Source organism: Schistocerca gregaria, chromosome 7, assembly GCF_023897955.1.
Source record: "Schistocerca gregaria isolate iqSchGreg1 chromosome 7, iqSchGreg1.2, whole genome shotgun sequence".
Taxonomy (NCBI): domain Eukaryota; kingdom Metazoa; phylum Arthropoda; class Insecta; order Orthoptera; family Acrididae; genus Schistocerca; species Schistocerca gregaria.
The window spans coordinates 219,054,527-219,074,322 of NC_064926.1; the positions used below are offsets into that span (position 1 = coordinate 219,054,527).

The following is a 19,796-nucleotide window of genomic DNA, read 5'->3' on the forward strand; positions in this document are numbered from 1 at the left end:
CACATGGTATTCGTGATGGCAACGTATCTATGTAGAAATTTTTTTGATGAATGAATTAAGTAGCACCTGAAGACTTAGTGCAAGCCACAAGTTTGTAACCGCTAAACAGAGAACGTACCACGGACGAACCAATAAAAAGTAAACCATGGGGATGCCCGCCAGGTTAGCCGTGTGGCTTAACGCGAACCAGTACCCGGCACTAATTCGCCCGGTGGATTAGTGTCGAGGTCCGGTGTGCCGGCCAGTCTGTGGATGGTTTTTAAGGCGGTTTTCCATCTGCCTCGGCGAATGTGGGCGGGTTCCCCCTAATCCGCCTCAGTTACACTATGTCGGCGATTTCTGCGCAAACACTTTCACCACGTAAGCGTACATCATAATTACTCTACCAAACAAACATTTGGAATTACACTCATCTGGTATGTGACGTTCCTGGGGCGGTCTACTGGGGGTCGAACCGCACAATAACCCTGGGTTCGGTGTGGGGCGGCGGTGGGCTGAATAGACCACTGTAGCCTGTTGTGGGGTTGTGAAACACAGAGAGCTACGGCGGGCACGAAGCCTCTCCGTCGTTTCTAGGTCCCCAGTTCCATACAATACAATACAAACCATGGGGATGGAAGACTACGGAAGAAAATTACAGTGGTGTGTGATTGAAGCTTTAGAAAAGAACACTTGGCCATAGATGCCTGTTCTTTTGGTCTCTTGGAGGATTCGAAATGTTTCCCTAGGTGCTCCTGCTACTCCGATATGATATCATTGACAATTACTGTCACTGTCGCCTTTTACACCCTCCGCTGCTGACATCACCACACGTCTTCCCAGCATAATAGTTCGAGATTCGCTGCATCCATAGTGATGTGCACGTAAGAGGGACTATGCTGGTGGTGGGATGATGTGGAGTGGGAAGGCGTAGTGTACCACATGACACTCCAGCAAATAGCGTTATTTTACCGCTACTGTCTGTAGCATGCAAAACCATTTATCGACGATTTCACCATGTGTGGCATAAGGCAAAGAAGGCAAGCATTTGATTAAGAAGCGAAGAAGCAACAGCTACAGTTTTGGGAACATATAAATTTTCTATGGGATTCAGAACAGCCGGCCGAAGTGGCCGAGCGATTCTAGGCGCTACAGTCTGGAACTGCGAGACCGCTATGGTCGCAGATTCGAATCCTCCCTCGGACATGGATGTGTGTGATTTTCTTTAGGTTAGTTAGGTTTAAGCAGTTCTAACATCTAGGGGACTGATGACCACACCAGTTAAGTCCCTTAGTGCTAAGAGCCATTTGAACCATTTGATTCAAAACCACAAACAGTGGCTCAATATGACGCTTAACCCTGCGTTGCCAATTACGAGAGTAGGCAACAGCTGGAGCGTGTGGTATGGAGCAAAGACACAGGGCAAGGTGGGGGCATATAAAAGTAATCTCGTTCTATTCTTACACAGAACGCATCATGCACGTTGCACACCACTATGGCTAAGGATATGAGGAACACGTGACCCGTTGTTCACCACAGCACATCTATGGCGCTATCTGCGTCTGCATCTCGTGTCATCGACTAATTTTGGAAGACGATGATCCTCAGTTTTTCGTAAGTCTTTTCCTAGACTAGATAAGAACTTATAATCCCCAATAAATTGAGTCTCTAACATTGCCTCGACAAAATGCGCTCGAGGAATGTTCTTCACTGAACAGAGCCACTAAATATTTGCTTAATAATTTATTACGTCAAGATCGCCTAAATACAGCAATATGTAAAGTATCAATTTCAATAGTTCATCACCATCTTCAAATACGTCAATTGCCCCACGAACATTTTCGTCATGATACATAAACTCAAATTCTATGCATTCTGAACGACATGAAGTGATATAAATCATGCCCATGTAATACACTGAAGAGCCAAAGAAACTGATACACCTGTTTAATATCGTGTAGTGTCCCAGCGAGCACGCAGAAGTGCCGCAACACGACGTCTCACGGACTCGAATAATGTCTGAAGTAATGCTGGAGGGAATCGATAGCATGAATTCTCCATGGCTGTCCATAGATCCGTAAGAGTACGATGGGGTGGAGATCTCTTCTTAACAGCACGTTACAAGACACTCCAGATGTGCTCAATAATGTTCATGTCTAGGGAGTTTGGTGGCCAGCGGAAGTCTTTAGACTCAGAAGAGTGTTCCTCGATCAACTCTGTAACAATTCTGCACGTGTGGGTGTCGCATTGTCCTGCTGAATTGCCCAAGTCCGTCGGGATGCACGATGGACATGGAATGCACAATGGATTCAGGTTAACAGACAGGATGCTTACGTTCGTGTCACCTATCAGAATCTTATCAAAACGTGTCAGGGTCTCAATTCACTAAAAATGCAGACGCCCCACTTCATTACAGAACTCCCATCTGCTTGAACAGTTCTCTGCTATCATGCACGGCCTGTGAATTCATGAGGTTGTCTCATACCCGTACAATTCAATCCGCTTAATTCAATTTCAAACGAGACTCGTCCGATCAGGCAGAATGTTTCCAGTCATCAACAGTCCAACGTCGGTGTTGACAGGCCAAGACGAGGGGTATAGCTTTGTGCCGTGCAGTCATCAAGGGTACACCAGTGGGCTTTCGGCTCCGAAAGCCCATATCGATGATGTTTCATTGAATGGTTCGCACACTGACACCTGCTGATGGTCCAGCACTGAAATCTGCAGCAATTTGCGGAAGGGTCGCACTTCTGTTACGTTGAACGATTATCTTCAGTCGTCGTTGGTCCACTTCTTGCATGATCTTTCTCCGGGCGCAGCGATGTCGGAAATTTGAAATTTACCGGTTTCCTGATATTCACGGTACACACGTGAAATGGTCTTATGTGAAAATCCCCAGTTCATCACTACCTCGGAGATGCCATGTTACGCAGTGGTAACACCAGTTCCCGCCAGATCACCTAAACTAAGCTCTTTCGGGCTGGGATAGCACTTGGAACGCTGTTGGTAACCGGCGTGCACCGAGCCTTTGTGAGGCAAACTGAGAAGCTACTTGACTGAGAAGTAGCGGCTCCGGACTAGTAAAAGCCGGGAGTTGACCATTTCCGCATTCAGTGACGCCCGTGGGCCTAGGATGAGACTGCGGCCGGTCGGACCGTTGGGCCTCCCAAGGCCTTTTCGGACAGAGTTTAGTTCAGTTTATTTATTTATTTGTTAGGTCCGTTTGTCAATTTAGGATGAGTGTCTTGTTCAGTACGACTCCTTTTTTTCCAATACCACTTCTTGCACCGGCTCCTCCTAGTGTTATCTGTTTCTGTGATACGTGTTTTTCTTATTCTGCTTTTCGTGAACTGATGTAAACTGTGCTTGTTTCTGCTGGGATCGAATGTTTTCCCTTGAATTAGGTAAAGCCTATACAGAAACTAAAGAATATTGTTTGGTTTCTGGAGGAGGGTAAAAGTCACATAGTGCTTTCGTGGAAGATCCTAGCGGGGTTGATTGCCTGTAGCTGCCTTTGAAAAAAAGTGAAGTGTTTAAGTGTGTGTCCGTATCGCGTAGATAAATTGTGACGTGTACTTGGAGAGAGCAGAGTCGTGTTTGTTGTTACGAATATGTACGAAGCGAAAGGAACAGAGAAGGCAAAGCGGTGAGTCGGCTCTTAATTTACTCCACATGAAAAGCCATTTGGGAACAACCATGTTCAGCGATCTCTTCTGATGGGCAACTCACCTTCAAGACTGTTACATACTTCCCTCTATGGAACACAAACGACTCTAGTACAGTCTCATCATCATGAACTACAAGCTACAACCTCTCTGTCCGCTGCCGACACTTGATATCAAAATTTATTACATGGCAAGGATTCTAGCATACTGCTTCCTGTTCAAGGACAACTTCATTTGTTTCTACCAGGATCTTTGATTTCTCAGCATACTGCAGCAGATATTATTGATATTCCGAAACTCTAATTGACACAATTAGTTATGCTTCGCGTCCTAGCATCCCCAACATACTTTTCAGCAGGACTAGGGAATTATCGTGCCTTGTGTAGGCCGCCGTTAACAACGCAAGACAAACGCCTGCGTTTGGATTGGAGACATGGCCGGAAAGTGTTCACTTCTGATAAATGGTGTCACGGAGAGTTGCAGTTCTGCGCCGTTCCGAATAACCATTTTCCGGCCTGGAGAAGACATCTCATTTTTCGAATGTTTAGGGGACGCACAACATTGTTACTCCTGGCGTAATGGTGCTGGGAGACATCCAGACATCCAGTATGCCCTCAGGTCACGACGGCGGTGACTGAAGAAACTCTGACAGCGCAATCGTAATACAGAGATGCCGAGCGAGGACATCTCACATGTAGTCAGGATTGCCGTTTGGTACCTGCGCAGCGTCTCTGACTCTACGCTGTGAAAACATTGTAAGAGTTCAGTTATTTATTAACCATGTTTATAGTTATCTTGTTCTACATCGACCTTATAGCCGATGCCTCACTAGCTACGTGATGGATTACCTCTAGCAGCTGCAAGCGAAGAGTGAGTAACCTCGAGCTGCTGCGAGCTGCCAGCGCGGCTATGGTCCAACAGGACTAGCTGGTGGATTCTGCACGATCCCATCCCGAATTCTGTGTTGACCCTTGATGACCCATCTGCGATGTGTTGGTTTCGGAAGTACAGTTCAACAGGCAAAGACCATCATCTCAAGTACATCTTTGCTGGTTCGTTGACTGTTATGGAATATCTAGAACATAGATTCGGTACAGTATCGTAATCGTGGAATGGAGTGATATTTCTTTGAACGCCATCGATCCCAGTGATCAATTCCTCGAGAGCTGAAGTGCTCGAGTCTTTGAAGGGAGATAACTTGAGGCTATGACGCAATGCTCGGTTCGCTACGACCGCATGTGTCGTTCTTATTTGCTGCTATATTCGCTTAACAGGCTCTTAACTGATGTGTAACTTCTCTGCCAGCCGGGGTGGCCGAGCGGTTCTAGGCGCTACAGTCTGGAACCACGCGACCGCACGGGCGCAGGTTCGAATACTGCCACCGGCATGTATGTGTGTGATGTCCGTAGGTTAGTTAGGTTTAAGTAGTTCTAAGTTCTAGGGGACTGATGACCTCAGAAGTTAAGTCCCATAGTGCTCAGAGTCATTTGAACCATTTTGTAACTTCTCTGATACTGGTTCTTGTGAAATAGCTACAGTTTCTTTCGACATTTCTTACGAACTAACTACTATGCGTGACAAGGTTCCGTTGGTTTTCTGTCCCACGCTATTTTCTGCTGAGCTCTTCTCTGTCTCGGCGCGGTGTAGAAACGTGCCGAGCCTGACCCGTTTGCGACATACCGCGTATTTCCTGATTCTGTCTCTCCCTCTGGCAAGAACGCACTTTGCTTGTAGCAAGGTGAAAGTGTTGTAGTAAAACTGTTTAATTTTCAGCGTCACGGATATCCTGCGCCCACATTGTATTACTTCTCATACAACAGTATCATGGTGCCATTTTTAAACAAGGAAAAGCTCGCCAGCATGTGGCATGTGTGTCTGTCAAGTGTCTGTGTGTTGCTGAGATACTCCTACGACCAGGAAGATCTCTAGATCTGTTCCCTATTGAACGTACGTGGGACCAGTCAATTGTGTTCCAGTGTCAGTGCTCAGGGTGTAAATGAACAGTTACGAGTACAACAGTTGCGACCCACCTTGCCTCAGGCGAGAATACAACAGCCTTATGGCACGCTTCCCGAATGAATCAGTGCACGTATCCGCGTCAGAGAGGGCGCATTTTCATACTGATAAGTAGGGTCATACTGTTGTATGTTCTTTGTAAATTTGACTCGGTTCTTTAAACGCAATAATATCACACAGCCGCCCTCCTCTTCTAGGAACTTCATTTTTTTGTGAGGCGTGGTATTTCGTACAGCCTTTCGGCCGATATCTGCAATAGAGTCTTTCTAATGTTAGGATGAAGGCAGCTCAACTAAATACAGATCATCACGCGTTGCATGCTATGTTCAGTGGTTCACAGAAAACGTCAGTTCGTGTCTCTTTAAAAAGGTACTTTTTAAAGTGAAATTTTATATCGCCTTCAGTAAAGTGATCCAATATAGCACGATATTTATTTCGATGATATGTCATCTAGAGTCCGTCGTAGAAGTATAACTTTGTTCGTTGCTCGTCTGGCCCCTACTCGTATCTCGTGATACCCTTCCCGCAGTAGCTGTCTACTATCGCTGTGCAGCAGCGCTACTCAAAATCAGTCGCTGCTGGAGTACTATCAGCTGTTTGTGTTAGGTGTCTTTCAGTATGCGGGTGGCCAGATATAGTCTGAAAAGCTTATAAGGTTGTTGAAGGGTAGGTTTAGCAGAGAAATAATCGTTGAGAGAAAAATAATCGATACTTTGGTCCGTCTCCGAGTCAGTTAGCATTGAAGTTAGTCAATCACGCCGTTGCACGTAGAAATTCAAGTTGCCTTCCAAACAAAATTAGTGCCAGTTGTAAATGACAGTACACAAGACTGTTCAACCTCTGCCTTCGGTGCAATCCTTACTACCGTCCCAGGTCCAGTTTTTGTATCGCTCTCTTATTTGGGTTTTGGAAACCAAACGCATTTGGCGACACCGTCTCTGGTGGACGCGCTTGAATTTGCAAGACTAACGGCCTGATTGGCTAACTACAATGGTAATTAAGTTGTAAGCGGCACAACATATCGAATTTTTTCTTAACGATTATTTCTTAGCACAACCTACCTGCAGCACACTTACAAGTTGTCGCGCGGGATTAGCCGAGCGGTCTCGGGCGCTGCAGTCATGGACTGTGCGGCTAATCCCGTCGGAGGTTCGAGTCCTCCGTCGGGCATGGGTGTGTGTGTTTGTCCTTTGGATAATTTAGGTTGAGTAGTGTGTAAGTTTAGGGACTGACTACCTTAGCAGTTAAGTCCCATAAGATTTCACACACATCTGAACTTACAAGCTTATTAGACGATTTCTGACCACCCTGTGCACACTTAAAAGGAATATCGCACTGTACCAATATTTAACCACTTCATCGAGTGCGTACATTTAGTTTTACTTTCAGTATCGTTTTGTTAGTAACCTGAAGTAATACGCAGTTTTCCGTTGATAAAGGGCTTCGCGCAGAACACGTAATGAAGATTATTTGTTTGGGCTACTTTCATCTGCACAGTGAAAAGCAAAACTGTAGTTGTCTAAATAATTTTCAGAGAAATATCTTCGGTCGACTCTCACGACAGACGAGCGGTATGTGGGTTCTCTACGCATTCTATTCTTAGGTGCAGTACAGTAAATTAATCGCAGTTCTAGAGCCTAACTCTTCTTTGAACAGTCTGAAGGTTAATCATCATTGTTACTTCCTAATAATTATTTTAATACTTCTACATTTTCGCCTACATACATACTCCGTCAACCTCTGTACAGTGCATGGCGGAGGGTGCATCATATCAATGTTGACACAAATTTTCATTCGTCACTTCAGTCTGCAAATATTCATCATAGATGTTTGGGACTGGAAACGGTTTATGGAACCGTGTAGTTTATTTGATTAAATTATCTATGCCTGCATTTGAGTCAGTATTCCCAGTTTCGTTCGCTGCGTTAGATGCTGGGGCGCTGTTCCCATACAGATGGAGCGTCTCTGTAATGCTATTCAAGTAAAGGGGAAACACCAAGTGGGCCGATTTGTGAATGGGAATTTAGATTGAGGAGGGAGGGTGTGCTAGGGTAGACTGTGCAGGTGTGCAAAGGCACTGTGCCAGGGTGGCGTAGTGGTTAGCTCATCTGTCTAGTGAGCAGGAGTCTCAGGTTCGTATCCCGGTCTTCATACAAGTTTTCATTTGTCACTTCAGTCTGCATACAGGCATCACAGATGTCTGAGACTTGAAATGGTATCTGGAACCATAAAGTTCCATTTCATGAATATTGTCGAATTCTCTCCTGTTCCACTCTCGTATTGGGCCCTTCACGAGTTGTATCATGGTGGCAACAGTATTCTCACACAGTCTTCTTCGAGTACACATTATCTAAATTCCCCAACTGGGATTCGTTAGAGCTACCTCGTCTTATTTCCAGTGATTCCCATTTAAGTTACGGACAGGGAGTGAAGTGCAAAGCCAGAGTCATGTTCGATAGCGGAATATTAAAATAAATAAAAATATCAAGCTCATACATTCTTCTTGGGATTCCCCAGTCGTTGGCGCAAAAACTGTAACGTGTACAGGCTTGTATCAATATCGCTGATATCGCAGCCACAAGAAATGAGTTGATAATATCGATTTTTAGTAAGGATCTCTATAATGGTACCTTTACAGCCAGAATAATAAAAGTAAGTATTTTGAAATAGAGTTTCCTATTGTTGTCGAGTCAATAGTGAGTATGACGATGCTGTGAGTTGATACCCTTTTAATGCAATCGCTGGAAGGCCGTAGCGACCATAAAATGTTTCCCTGTATTAGCGCCATTTTTATGCAGTCTTTATGATCCACTTAAACTGCAGACCCAGCACGTAACATGCAAGTTGTTTACGCTTCACGCTCGTAAAGAAAGGAACTTCGCTATTCATACTACAGATTAAGTTTGTCATTAAACAGCAGTGAACATGTGTTTGAGGCACGAAGGAACTGAGGTCGCAAAATAGCGGTAAGCAGGGCTGGTTGTCGTGGTAACAGAAAAGCTGCAAATTAACCAAAGGTAGCAAGCCCAGCGCTACTGGGAGAACAAGTTAGTCCAACACCGTCTTCAGTGAAATCTAGTTTTTGGCAGTAAGTCCGATCCTCTGGTGTGCTTAAATTACGTATCTGTGCTTTCACTAACTGAGACGATTCAGATCTAAGAACGTATAGTTTACTGTGTGGGTCATGCTTGAATTTCAGGCTATATCAAACAGTTTCAGTGTTCAATAATTACTTGGAATATAGACTCCACATAAGTCCTAAGTACTAGTGAATAATATTGCAGCTGGTCGCAGTGGCCGAGCGGTTGTAGGCGCTTCAGTCTGGAACCGCGCGACTGCTACTGTCGCAGGTTCGAATCCTGCCTTGGGCATGGATGTGTGTGATGTCCTTAGGTTAACTAGGTTTAGGTAGTTCTAAGTTCTAGGGGACTGATGACCTCAGATGTTAAGTCCTATAGTGCTCAGAGCCATTTAAACCAATAATATTGGAACCATTTACAAAATAATGTAAGTAATCGTTCACTATCTAACTAAAATAACATTTTGCAGCATTGGTCAAACAAAGTCATTCATAATACTAAGAGGTACTGAAACAATGTTCACATTATTCGCTAGTGTGTATCATGGCATACACACCTGACGACATATCGTTTAATAATGATACAAAACTGATACGTAAATTAATTGAAGTTGAGTACTTGATTACATCCACATTCGTACTTCTGCATGTGCAGTTTCAAAATATATCATGTCTTCATGATTAATTTCTCGTGACTCTGTAGTGCAAAATGAAAAATGTTGGACTTTTCTCGCTAGTGTAAGATTAGCACAAAATGTCTATGCGAGGTTTGAACTGTAAGAATTTTGTGCATTGTTTTAAACAAGCTGAACAGATGAAGCAAGAGATTGTCTTTAGTTTAATTAGCTACAGCGAATATATCTCTTTCTACTGGACAAATAACCGAATCTCTATGAAAGTGGCGTAAATGACAGAAGGTACCATTTGGACTAGAGCATGGAGCAAAAGCTAATAAAGTTAACCATTACGGACGTATGTCTGTCTGTGTTTCAGAGTAGATAATAACGACGGACTAGGATTAAATAAACAAGCGAATGTGATTGGTCGCGGTCCAGTTTTTCGATAACGTAGAAAAGAAAAACTAAAATACGATACTATCCACTGAGTTATACTACGCAAGGACAACAAGACGTAATTGGTTTACTGAAACACGCTGACCATTGCTTAAAAGTCACTTACTAACTAATCACAAAACTTGTCCTGTTTGCACGAAGAGATCTGGAGTGAAGAGTTAGGAGAAATCTGTAAATTTTAAGTAGCCATACTTGCTAAATATTCATTAGGGTTGAAGCACTACTACTGCCAGATTTATTTGTCAGAGGCAGGCATAGATTTGCATTAAAAATATGCTTAGCTAGTTCATCAGCAGTAATGGAACAAAACAACGGCAGGAAAATGAGATTGTGTATACCTCAAAATGTAAGGAACTAAAAATATCTAAAAATAGCCTTGTTATCACCGAACAACAAATTTTTGTACTACAAATATATTAGCCTCTTATATTATTGAATCTACATTAACATCATGGGTCTAAAATTCACAATTAAGTGCATGGCAAAGGGTTCATCGATTAACTTTCAAGCCATTTCTCTACCGTTCCACTCCCGAGTAGCGCGCGGAAAAAACAAATATTTAAAATTTTCCGTGCGAGCTGTGGTTTCTCTTATTTTATTATGATGATCACTTTTCCCCATGTAGATCAGTGCAAAGAAAATCTTTTAGAATTCACAGAAGAAAATTGCTGATCGAAATTTTTTGAGGAGAACCTGTCGCAAAGAAAGAAGCCTTTGTGTTAATGAATGCCAGCACAGTGCTCACTATTAGGATTGTGAGGCTTCGTTACAACTTCGAAGAACCAAACCGTTTCTTTTTTAACGCAATCGAAGTCATTATGCGAGGGAATATTGAATGCAGCGGTCCAGCTTTGAAAAAGTATCACTGCATCTTGTAAATATTTTTCTGCGGTTAAGATTTAGTTTAGTTATTGTCTCTCGGTAACTCTAGTAAATCTGTAGGAATATACCGAGCGAGGTGGCGCAGTGTTTAGCACACTGGACTCGCGTTCAGGAGGACGACGGTTCAATCCCGTCTCCGGCCATCCTGATTTAGGTTTTCCGTGATTTCCCTAAATCGCTTCAGGCAAATGCCGGGATGGTTCTTTTGAAAGGGCACGGCCGATTTCCTTCTCCGTCCTTCCCTCACCCGAGCTTGCGCTCCGTCTCTAATGACCTCGTTGTCGACGGGACGTTAAACACTAATCTCCTTCTCCTCCTCCTCCTGTACCAATATACTGGAATACAACTCTCTTCACTTTTTAGGCCGTGTACCAGACTTTGAGTAGTGAGAAAGAGGCAGTTTTGGTACACATGAATCAGTAACAAGTTACCATGGGTTACGCTATGTTTTAAACATTTTCTTATCTGAAGCTAATACCGATATGCAAATGAACGAAAAGTTCTGGTGGGTTAGCGTTACAAGCAACCACACTAATGAAACATCTATTTTTTTTACGACTATAAGACCTCGTTGTTTTCCGAACCACGCAGGTGGGAGATTCATTCTAAATGTCACGAATAACAGATGGCAAAGCGTTTTTACGACTTCGGAACAGTTTTAAAGTTATTCGTACTTTAAAGAGGGTGACATAAGATTTTTTTCCCTGTTGAAATACTGTCAAACGTCTCTCGAGTAGTCGAGGTTTCATTTAAAAACTATTATCAGTTGTCGTTCTATATTACAAATCGTAGATATCACTATGTTAATTATGAATAGTCATAGTGTTTTATCAACCATTCTTTATGAAGGTATTATTTACAGAGTTGTTGATAAACCCTTTCCGGAACGACAGTCAAATTTGATAGGAGAAAAGTAATTGGAATACGTATTTTACTATATTTCTAACAAAGCAACAATGGTCTCTATAGAATGGAAATATCGTCATATGTTACAGCTCCAATACTGGTGATATTTCGTAATGGAATAAAAAAAAGTTGAGTTTAGTCATAAAGGTTTTCTTCATTATATTGTATTATTAATACAATCCATTTCTTTGGCTTGAAAGGGTTGCCCTCGCTGAATTTCATGGATTGAGCCTAGGAGGAATTTTTAACGTGAGTTGTTCTGTCATCGTCAGTTGTGCGTAATATTATGCAGCACTCGCTCTCTCGAATAAGTGAAATTTTTTTTCTATTCCTCTTACCTCAGACTCTGAAGTAAACATATATTACAGATTGCTTCCTTAATACACAATACATACGGGATTAGTTTGAATAAAACCCAGTCTTAAGTCTGGGATCACCTTTCTAACTTACCGTTCATATTGAGAAACCTGGTATTGCCTTTCAAATAATAAATGCGCAACGCGTTTGGCAAGAAAAATTAGTGCTATCCAGTTGTAATTAGCCGCAGCTAAGGTGATAAGTCTAAATAACAACGAAGGAGGAATGACTACGTATAAGTTACGTCTCTAATCAATTTTTTAATAATGCAACTATATTTGTGCAAGAAGATGGAGAACAGTCGTAGACTACGTCTCTAAAGTCTATCTTTGGAACTGTTAATTATTTGCCCAATAAATGTTTCCCCCTATCACGTAAAACCTCCTCTGCATCACACGTGCCCTATTTCTTTCTATTTCTGTTACTTCTGACTCTTAAGAAGACGTACTCTACAAACTGTCCCCTTATCGCGCGATACATACATGCGATTGGTTTGAATAATATCCAGTCTTCAGTGTTTGATCACATTTCTAAGTGTTTATATTAAGAAAAATGATAGTTCTGCTACGAAGCGCAATTGAACGTGCAATGCGTAAATTCAGTTTCTTAGAAGCCTCTTTACAACGGCTGCAATAAAAGCTTACAACAAACTCGTGCATTTACTACACGTATCAACATTAGAATTACCAGTGGTGTTACAAAAGCACTATTCCCCTGTTAACGTCTATGGCTTCAGTCAGTACATACAGCGCAGCATGTTACTGGCATTGGTGTAATTTAAAACATTACATCACTTGAATCAATCAAGCTTGTCATTCTTTGTGTACACTCGACGTTTCCAATTCAGTCAACACATTTCGAGTCTCCCGGACTTAGTATTCGCTTCTGTGTCAACACGACCACTAAGAAAATTAGTAAATACAAAGCCTCAAACGAATGTTTTCGTCTACGGTGTCGTGCAATAGAGAAACTATCATTTAGAATTTGAACACTCTGGTTAACATGACCAGTGATTCAATAGTTATAAATTAAAAACCGAAAGCTAATATATTAGTTGGGTGCAGAACGAATGTATAATTTGTCATTTCAAAAATTATATGTGAAAGAAACATTCGTGTTATTCCAGCTAGGATTTAACATATAACAGCTAAGTGTGGGAAGCAATACGAATGAGAGGCAATAACTGCCGAGACAACACATGCACCAGGCTCCACCGTGGGGTCCCGACGGCACGGGAGGTGGGCTGGCCGGCGGCTCACCTGTGGAGTGTGCCGGGACGTCGGCGTCGATGTCTGCGGCGGCAGCGACCCCTCGCACCACTCCCATGGCGCGACGTCGGCCGAGTGCCGGCCGCAGGTGCCGGCTGCTGGTCGCGGCGTCGTCGTCGGCGTCGGCGGTGGGGGCGACGCGCTGCCGGCCTATCGCAACAGGCGGCGGCGCGCGCACCCCGTGACGTCACAGCGCCACAACAGGTCCCGGCGAGTCCCGACGCGGCGCCGCGCAGCGCAACAGGCCGGTCAATGTCAGCTACTGGGAGCCGAGGAGGGACAGCAGACCAGCATCTGCTCTGCTCGAACATCGATCGCCTGGGGCCGAACGCAGAATGAGCACACCGGGCCAAAAACGGGTCGCTCCTCCAGGGGATATCACGCTAATGCGTACCGTTGGTATTGGCTTCAACTCGAGGAGGAAGAGAGTCCACGAGCGATATCTAGCTGAGGACACCCATTGATAATTGGATTTTGTAGGGGTAAAAAATTGCCTTGGAGTTGTTTCCAACTTTTCACCCGCTGTTTCAAACAGCATGAGACATTTTCATTGAGGTTAAGAGCGGATGTTTCTGAGCACCAATTGGGCTGCAATAGGGTTCTATTGTTTCATCAGAGCAGATGGGCTTACGTGTAGCGTTGTGAACACAGCCCTTATTTTGGAAGAAAGCAGTGTCCAGGAGACACTCATCATGAACATGCTGAAGGAATACCAACACATGATTTTCGAGAATGTAGAAAATTTACGGGGTTGGAGAGAAGTCGCTGCTTAATTCCTTCTCTAAATCCTCGTACAAACGAAAAAATGGCTGACATCGAAATAAGTGTCCAAGAAATAGAAAAGTAACTGGAATCACTCAACAGAGGAAAGTCTACTGCACCTTACGGGATACCAATTCGATTCTACACAGAGTATGCGAAAGAACTTTCCCCCCTTCTAACAGCCGTGTACCGCAAGTCTCTAGAGGAACGGAAGGTTCCAAATGATTGGAAAAGAGCACAGGTAGTCCCAGTCTTCAAGAAGGGTCGTCGAGCAGATGCGCAAAACTATAGACCTATATCTCTGACGTCGATCTGTTGTAGAATTTTAGAACATGTTTTTTGCTCGTGTATCATGTTGTTTTTGGAAACCCAGAATCTACTCTGTAGGAATCAACATGGATTCCGGAAACAGCGATCGTGTGAGACCCAACTCACTTTATTTGTTCATGAGACCCAGAAAATATTAAATACAGGCCCCCAGGTAGATGCTATTTTCCTTGATTTCCGGAAGGCGTTCGATGCAGTTCCGCACTGTCGCCTGATAAACAAAGTAAGAGCCTACGGAATATCAGACCAGCTGTATGGTTGGATGAAGAGTTTTTAGCAAACAGAACACAGCATGTTGTTATCAATGGAGAGACGTCTACAGAAGTTAAAGTAACCTCTGGCGTGTCACAGGGGAGTGTTATAGGACCATTGATTTCACAATATATATAAATGGCCTAGTAGATAGTGTCGGAAGTTCCATGCGGCTTTTTGCGGGTGATGCTGTAGTATACAGAGAAGTTGCAGCATTAGAAAATTGTAGCGAAATGTAGGAAGATCTGCAGCGGATAGGCACTTGGTGCAGGGAGTGGAAACTGACCCTCCACATAGACAAATGTAATGTGTTGCGAATACATAGAAAGAAGGATTCTTTATTATATTATTATATGATAGCCTAACAAACACTGGTAGCAATTACTTCTGTAAAATATCTGGTAGTATGCGTGCGGAACGATTTGAAGTGGAATGATCATATAAAATTAATTGTTGGTAAGGCGGGTACCAGGTTGAGATGCATTGGGAGAATCCTTAGAAAATGTAGTCCATCAACAAAGGAGGTGGCTTCGACCTATACTTGAGTATTGCTCATCAGTGTGGGATCCGTACCAGATCGGGTTGACGGAGGAGACAGAGAAGATCCAAAGAAGAGCGGCGCGTTTCATCACAGGGTTATTTGGTAACCGTGATACCGTTGCGGAGATGTTTAACAAACTCAAGTGGCACACTCTGCAAGAGAGGCGCTCTGCATCGCGGTGTAGCTTGGTCCAGGTTTAGAGACGGTGCGTTTCTGGATGATGTATCGAATATATTGCTTCCCGCTACTTATACCTCCCGAGGAGATCACGAATGTAAAATTAGAGAGATTCGAGTGCGCACGGAGGCTTTCAGACAGTCGTTCTTCCCGCAAACCATACGCGACTGGAACAGAAAAGGGAGGTAATGACAATGGCACGTAAAGTGCCCTCCACCATACACCGTTGGGTGGCTTACGGAGTATAAATGTAGATGTAGTTTGCAATCCCTATGGAATTTTTATTATTGAATATTTGGACACGGAAAAAATTGTAGCAGCTTGCTTGAAGGTCTCTCTGGCATGCAGTCTGGTCCTTGTTGAACGAATTTTTGACGTCGTAACGTGCCATCATCATCAAGTTACTCCTGTTGACTGACGTCCTAGGCCGGCGGGTGGTGTGGTACATATATCTGTCGCGTGTCCCCTCCACTGACTCCGCGTATGGACCGAGGGATGTGCAGGCTGCGATGGTGGGGGTGGCTTGCGCTGACGAGATGACTGATGGGCGTCTGTATGCATGCCGCCATCGGCGGGTGTGGTGCCCCGTTTCCGCTGCTCCTGCAGAACTTTTATTGCTGGATTCCACGCTTGGCTGAGTTGAAATGCGTTGTCCTTGTTAATAAGGTTCTAGTGCAGCCGGATTTCAATTGCTTCCTTGTATAGACAGTCCCAAAAGCGGGATGTGTTGTGCAGGACTTCTGTGTTCTCATATTCCATAGATGATTTGTCTCGAGGCCATGTTCTACGATTGCAGATTTTGTAGGCTGTTGGAGATCGGTGTGCCGTTTGTGTTCAGTACACCTTCCCTCGATTGTGCGAATGGTTTGCCCCACATATGCCTTCCCACACTCACACGGTATGAAATAAACTCCAGATTTCCGGAGTTCTAAATCGTCCCTCAATGTCCCTAGAAGGGACTTGATCTTTGGCGGCGGGCGGTAGACGCATTTGATGTTATGACGTCCTAGAATCCTTCTTCGTTGTCGACTAAACGATGTAAGCCACCCTTGTGGCCGAGCGGTTCTAGGCGCTTCAGTCTGGAACCGCGCGACAGCTACGGTGTTAGGTTCGAATCCTGCCTCGGGCATCGATGTGTGTGATGTCCTTAGGCTAGTTAGGTTTAAGTAGTTCTAAGTTCTAGCGGACTGAAGACCTCAAATGTTAAGTCCCATAGTGCTCAGAGCCATTTGAATCATTTAAACGATGTAAACGTGTAGTAATGCCTCCATTTGATTTCTGCAGGATAGTAACACCTACATTTCCGACGACAACTGCGATCTTATACTCTAATTCGTCGAGACTGCGTGGAATTTTTCGGTACTTTGGTCCACCCGACAAGAAGACGTCACAAAGAATGAAGTAGAGACTTCTCGGAGGCCATTCATGTGGTCCTCGTCGTTCCAGCCAATGTCCTGGGAAGTGCTAGTGCAGCCAGTCAGAAACGATGCAAACAAAGGAGGTGGTGCTCCGTCTTATTGAGAAAGGTTATTCGCAACATTTTCCCATTGTCACATCAGTGGCAACACATGTTCATTTAGCATTTGGCAATAAACGAAAGTTTTCAGAAAAACGTGTAGCTTTTGTTGTTGAACGGTCCTCGTAGTACTCGTACAGTGCGGCTTCTTCTCAGTCGGTTAGAACCGTTTTCGCTGCCAAGTGCGTCAACGCTGTTGATGGTGTCTCGCAAAATGAGTGGACCAATGAAACGATCCACGATCATACCTCAACAGACTGTTAGGTTTGGTCGACTTTGTGATTTTTTCACCTGTCTTTTCTGGATTTGTTTCTGCTCAATAATGGCAGTTTTGTCGGTTAACGAATCCCAGCCTCTTCGCTCCAAACAATGTTCTTGAAGAACTTCGGCCAATCGTTATGCCATGACAGTATAATTTCCTCGACCACCCTACATCCCGGATCTCGCACTTTCCGACTGTCATCAGTTAAGCTCAATGAAGGTTCCTCGCAATGGGAAGCGGCAAGACGTTGCCTGGGACGTCGACCATTGGAGTGGCAACTTGCGGACCTGCTGGCCCTCCCAGTACGGTGACGTAAGGCCATCACATTGAACGGAAATTACGGTGAAAATAGAATTTGGTGGAGAAAGGAGCCGCGAAAAATATGGTGTACTAGAATCCTGCATCAAACCAACGTTCTGTCATAAAAATGTGTTGCTTTAGTTGTCGGACGGCCCTCGTACTATAGTGCGATTCCTTTTCAGTAGGTTAGGACCGTTTTAGCTGCCAAATGTGTCAATCCTGTGTAATAGCTTTCTCACCGTGTATACCAGCAAATCACCTCCTATCATGTACACTCCTGGAAATGGAAAAAAGAACACATTGACACCGGTGTGTCAGACCCACCATACTTGCTCCGGAGACTGCGAGAGGGCTGTACAAGCAATGATCACACGCACAGCGGACACACCAGGAACCGCGGTGTTGGCCGTCGAATGGCGCTAGCTGCGCAGCATTTGTGCACCGCCGCCGTCAGTGTCAGCCAGTTTGCCGTGGCATACGGAGCTCCGTCGCAGACTTTAACACTGGTAGCATGCCGCGACAGCGTGGACGTGAACCGTATGTGCAGTTGACGGACTTTAGCGAGGGCGTATAGTAGGCATGCGCGAGGCCGGGTGGACGTACCGCCGAATTGCTCAACACGTGGGGCGTGAGGTCTCCACAGTACATCGATGTTGTCGCCAGTGGTCGGCGGAAGGTGCACGTGCCCGTCGACCTGGGATCGGACCGCAGCGACGCACGGATGCACGCCAAGACCACGCAGTGCCGTAGGGGACCGCAAATTAGGGACATTGTTGCTCCTGGGGTATCGGCGAGGACCATTCGCAACCGTCTCCATGAAGCTGGGCTACGGTCCCGCAAACCGTTAGGCCGTCTTCCGCTCACGCCCCAACATCGTGCAGCCCACCTCCAGTGGTGTCGCGACAGGCGTGAATGGAGGGACGAATGGAGACGTGTCGTCTTCAGCGATGAGAGTCGCTTCTGCCTTGGTGCCAATGATGGTCGTATGCGTGTTTGGCGCCGTGCAGGTGAGCGCCACAATCAGGACTGCATACGACCGAGGCACACAGGGCCAACACCCGGCATCATGGTGTGGGGAGCGATCTCCTACACTGGCCGTACACCTCTGGTCATCGTCGAGGGGACACTGAATAGTGCACGGTATATCCAAACGGTCATCGAACCCATCGTTCTACCATTCCTAGACCGGCAAGGGAACTTGCTGTTCCAACAGGACAATGCACGTCCGCATGTATCCCGTGCCACCCAACGTGCTCTAGAAGGTGTAAGTCAACTACGCTGGCCAGCAAGATCTCCGGATCTGTCCCCCATTGAGCATGTTTGGGACTGGATGAAGCGTCGTCTCACGCGGTCTGCACGTCCAGCACGAACGCTGGTCCAACTGAGACGCCAGGTGGAAATGGCATGGCAAGCCGTTCCACAGGACTACATCCAGCATCTCTACGATCGTCTCCATGGGAGAATAGCAGCCTGCATTGCTGCGGAAGGTGGATATACACTGTACTAGTGCCGACATTGTGTATGCTCTGTTGCCTGTGTCTATGTGCCTGTGGTTCTGTCAGTGTAATCATGTGATGTATCTGACCCCAGGAATGTGTCAATAAAGTTTCCCCTTCCTGGGACAATGAATTCACGGTGTTCTTATTTCAATTTCCAGGAGTGTATTTTCACTATTATACTCAACACACACAATAAGTGCAACTTCGTTGCTTTTTATCCCTCGTTCTTGTAATTAAAGTGGCCAAAAGTGTTCATCTGTTTTTTTAAATTTCTTTCTTTCTTTCTTTTTTTTTTTTTTACAAAATTAAATGTCGGTTGATCGTAATGTAAGTACTGAATATCTGAATATTTTTATCTCTCTTTTTTTCATATACCGGCCAGTGACCAGCCATTGAATGTTGTAAGCCACGTTCCAAGTACACTCACTTCTTCGATTTTGTTTTCATTATTACAACGTCGAAAATCTCCTTTCACACCTGCAACTTAAGACGAATGGAGCCGGTATCCTTAGGATTTCAAGGAGCTCTGGTTGACTATCTCCGAATATACCTTCGCACACTTTAAATAGCCTTTAAGCCAAATTATTTATTTGTTAATTTTAGAAGTGAGAAAAATGTGATTTCTGGTAGAATTTGTTGTTGTTGACAAGCGTTAACTATTACTATTGGACCCAGAGGAAACACGGAAGCATACATTTGACCTATAAACCTTTTCCTCGGCTAAGCAAGATGTTGAAAACCAGCCCGAAAGGCAGTGCGTGTCAAGGCGCCGCTTCTGAGACAAGGAGGTGCGCTGGCCCTGGATCTAATCCGCCCGACAGATAAACAACGTGGGGTGGTTTGCCAACCGGCCTGGATTGGTGTGTAACATGTTTCCTGCATCTGCCTAGGTGTATACCCAGCTGGTACCCAAGTCCCGCCTCAGTTACACGATT

General features: G+C 44.7%; 1 protein-coding gene across 2 annotated transcripts in view; it reads right to left on the minus strand.

Annotated features, from left to right (window-relative positions):
• Positions 1–13,330, minus strand: part of LOC126281503 (synaptotagmin-10-like) — an 865,953-nt gene extending 852,623 nt beyond the window's left edge. The window contains exon 1 of one of the 2 annotated variants that reach the window (XM_049980517.1): positions 13,217–13,330. In XM_049980517.1, coding sequence (XP_049836474.1) covers positions 13,217–13,283 — 67 coding nt within the window. In that variant the 5' untranslated portion in view covers positions 13,284–13,330. The remainder of the gene's footprint in view (positions 1–13,216) is intronic. The other variant, XM_049980518.1, reaches the window with a different exon arrangement.
• Between the last annotated feature and the right edge of the window lie 6,466 nt (positions 13,331–19,796).